The 3,684-nt window shown below is 48.7% G+C and overlaps 1 protein-coding gene across 1 annotated transcript; it reads right to left on the reverse strand.

Moving 5' to 3' along the window:
• Positions 1 to 6: 6 nt before the first annotated feature.
• LOC119305146 lies at positions 7 to 2,899 on the reverse strand. The gene is made up of 3 exons (XM_037581748.1): positions 1,608 to 2,899; positions 496 to 591; positions 7 to 173 (listed from the first exon to the last, which is right to left on the reverse strand). The coding sequence occupies exons 1-2, from the start codon at positions 2,824 to 2,826 to the stop codon at positions 542 to 544; spliced, it is 1,269 nt and encodes a 422-aa protein (XP_037437645.1). The 5' UTR covers positions 2,827 to 2,899; the 3' UTR covers positions 7 to 173; positions 496 to 541.
• Positions 2,900 to 3,684: the final 785 nt, after the last annotated feature.

Raw genomic sequence — 3,684 nt, forward strand, 5'->3', positions numbered from 1 at the left:
ATGTGGCTGCTGAAACAACTGCCAGATTTCTCTCTAAACAAGGTAGTAACTCATCAACAAACTACAATAAACCCAAACATCTCCAGATTTCCCCCAAATTGAGCGTTTGACAAACTACGGCCAGCTTCCCTCATAATACAGCACAACCCCTCCATCTATTACTTCCAGGAAACCTGAAAATAACGGAAAAAATTCAGGGACAATCGACTCAACATGGAAAGAGTTATATGGAAAATCGAAAAACCAAGTAAACACAAGTGCTGTTATAGTCCAAAAGTGAAATATAAAGTGAGTGATCATCCAGACAACGTTTAATTTATATCTCTGAATTATATCATTAGCATTTGTTTGGAAATGGGAATAACAAGCTTCAGTTTTGGACTTTTATCAATTTGCTATAACATTTCATGAAAAATAAACGATCCTGAGTCCTGACAATGCAAAGGGAGGACTGGTAGTGGATCAACAAAAAAGCATTAGATGAAAGAGTAGTACCCAGAGATACATAAGCTGTCTGGCAGATTGATACTTATTCACCATTTCAGATGCAACTAACCGGATCATCTGTCGCTTCCATGCCATCGCTCTTTCCTGAAGAAAAGGTTTTCTGTCAAGCTACTTGAACTTGAATAACAGACACAATGGTAACCGGGAACAATCTGTCACAGTATAAACCAGTTGTTGCTTATAGGAAACGTGTTGACTGACATGACTGATACATACAACATGTTATCAAGAATTCAGAACAGCTAAGTGCTCACATAGCTTGACACTGGTCAGAGGAACAAATTTTATTTAGAAGCCAAGAGTCGGCTGGTCAGTTGAATAAAGAAGTGTACAAGAGTCATTAAGTGAAGACAACATCCTTCAAGTATCTTCTGAACCAAATTATACAGATGTATAAATAACATGTTGTGCAAATTACAAATTCAGAGAAACCAAATGGCTGTATGCGTGTTTAGGTATCGTCCTCAACTGCAACATGTGACCAAAGGAGACTGCAAGATCTAAATGACATATGCATGCCGAGATTTGTGAACATAGTACCCGACCTGTGCCAACACACATCATACTCCCTCCGTCCTAAAATACTCGTCGGAGAAATGAATGTATCTAGACATATTTTAGTTCTAGATACATCCAATTTTTATCAATTTCTCCGACAAGTATTTTCGGACGGAGGGAGTATTATCTTTACAGAATTGTACCACTATGATCACCTAATCAGGCACGATTGGAGAACTAACATGAGAATGCATAGATTACAATTGCTAGTGTGAACACCACCACTGCCTTACAAAGCCTTACAAAGAACACACATACATCTTCTAACAAACTGTGAGGTACAACAAGTCGGTCTGCCTAGATCAGTAGCACCAATTAATCCTAGTCCAATTGCAATCTATATGTTTGGAATATTAGCGACAACGATCTATTCATCAACACGAGCTATGACACGGGTCACAAAATAGTTTCCAGTCACAAATTCATCCATTTGTATGTTTTCACATTATGATGAACAAATCACAAAATTATGTCTAAACACAAAATAACTCAAGCAAAACTGAAGCATAATGGGAAATTGGCAGTCTTGATTGCATATATACCTGGGACAGGGATCCGGCTTGATCCAAGCCATGGTGGAAGCACACATGGCACAAGAGAAAGGTACAGGTACTCCTCTTCTAGCGGAGAGGCCCCAATCACCTTCCCATTGTTCATGTCCACGACGACGATGTGCTCGCCGACCTTGAGGTAAATGGCATTGGCGTTGAGCGGGTCAAGCACGGCGATCTGTGGCGCCGCCTGCGCCGAGTTCTCCTGCCACGGGTAGCCGCTGCCCTCGTCGCCGTCGAGCGCAAATGAACTGAGCAGGAATGGGTCGTGAGGAGAGACCTCGGCGTAGCGCAGCCGCCCCTCGCTTACGCCGATGCGCCGGTGCTTGGCCACCTCCTCCTTGAACATCACCTTGTCCTCGAGCTCCCCAAAATCTCCGTCATTTGTACTTGCGCGCGCAGGGAGCACGCTGCCGCTGGGCAGCTCGACGAAGCGGGTCTCCGGCCAGTCGGCGAAGGGGTCAACGGGGATGGCGCCAAAGGTCAGGTCGACCCACCACAGGCGGCCGCCGAAGGCAACCGTCTCCTGGTTCACCTCCATCTGGCGCCGGAGCAGCGGTCCGCGCGGTACGCCCATCACCGTCCGCCACTCCCCTTCATCCGAGAGAAACCGCTCGAAGGCGGCGCCATCGAAGATGAGCTCGGCGACGGCGAACCTGTCAGGCGGCCCGTTCCCGAGCCCGGCATCGGCCTTCGTGAGGAGACCCATGTGGTGGAAGACGAGGGTCCGCCTGGAGCCGCCGATGTCGGGCAGGCGGAGCATCTGGCCGGTGAGGGGGTTGCAGACGAAGCGGTGAATTTCGGGGTCCCCCGTCAGGTCCCAGGTGGTGCAGGGGCCCTCGGCTCGGTGGTCGTGGTAGCTGAGGAGGAGGTGGCCGTCGCCGCTGGCGGCGTCGACGGTGCCGAAGAGGAGCTGGACGACGTTGCCGCCGAGGTGATGGAGGACGTTGCTGCTGCCCGCGCTGGGGCGTTGGCTGGGGTCGATGAGGTGCGCCGGGGCGGAGACGCGGGAGACGCCCGGGGGCTCTACGGGGCGGAAGCACGCGCCCGGGGCCGACGACGACCTGTCGACCCTTGTCGTGCGGTCGATGACGGCCCATGGCGGGTGCGAGGAGGCGGCAGCGGTGGAGAGGGTGTGGCGGAGGCGCCCGGAGAGGGAGCGGACTGAGACGGCGGCGGAAGAGATGCCGATGAGGCGCCGGAGCGACATGGCGGTGGCGTCGGCACAGAGCTCGGTGTGGCCCGTTGCCCCGTCCGTCGTCGGACTGGTGGATGTTTGTCTACTGTAGCAGACTCCTCATGTGACGATTGGCACGTGGCTACTGTAGACGGCAGCAGGTCTGCCTGACAAAGGCCAAAAGCAAAAGGGTTGCGTGCTCAACTGCTCACAGACTACAAGCAAATTTGATGTTTAAAGAAAAGGAAAATCCTCCCTAGTTTTGAATTTGAAAACACAGACTACAAACAAACAACTCCTAAAATCAAACTCTCCATGTCCTCATTTGCATAGCATTTACAAAAACTTGGTCTCTATTTATTTGTGTGCTCTCCCGGATTCTCGAATTTTGCTCTCCAAACTACTCCCTCCGTTCCTAAATATAAGTCTTTGTAGAGATTTTACTATAGACTACATACGGAGCAAAATGAGTGAATCTACACTTAAAATACATCTATATACATTCGTATGTGATTCATAGTAAAATCTGTACAGAGACTTATACTCCCTCCGTCCGGAAATACTTGTCATCAAAATGAATAAAAGGAGATGTATCTAGATGTATTTTAGTTCTAGATACATCCCTTTTTGTCCATTTTGATGACAAGTATTTTCGGACGGAGGGAGTATATGGTAAATACTTAGGCTGTGTTCTGTAACCCTCCACTCCTCTACCACGGAGCGGAGCGGGCCGAGCATTGTTTTAGCTGCTCCATAAATTACAATTTGATGCCACTCCGCTCCGGAACGGAGTTGCAGAGCCGGAAGGAGTCCGAACAGGCTCCTAGTGTGTTGCCGCGAAAATTTATAGCAGTAAATATATCAAGAATAAAGTTAAATATGTACTGTATT

The sequence above is a fragment of the Triticum dicoccoides genome, chromosome 5B (genome assembly GCF_002162155.2).
Source record: "Triticum dicoccoides isolate Atlit2015 ecotype Zavitan chromosome 5B, WEW_v2.0, whole genome shotgun sequence".
In the NCBI taxonomy this organism is placed as follows: Eukaryota; Viridiplantae; Streptophyta; class Magnoliopsida; order Poales; family Poaceae; genus Triticum; species Triticum dicoccoides.

Coding starts and splice junctions, on each gene's coding strand:
- LOC119305146 (XM_037581748.1), bottom strand. CDS start 2,826: ATGTCGCTCCGGCGCCTCATCGGCATCTCTTCCGCCGCCGTCTCAGTC. Junction 592..1,607: donor AAGCCGGATCCCTGTCCCAG/GTATATATGCAA, acceptor CCTTTTCTTCAG/GAAAGAGCGATGGCATGGAA.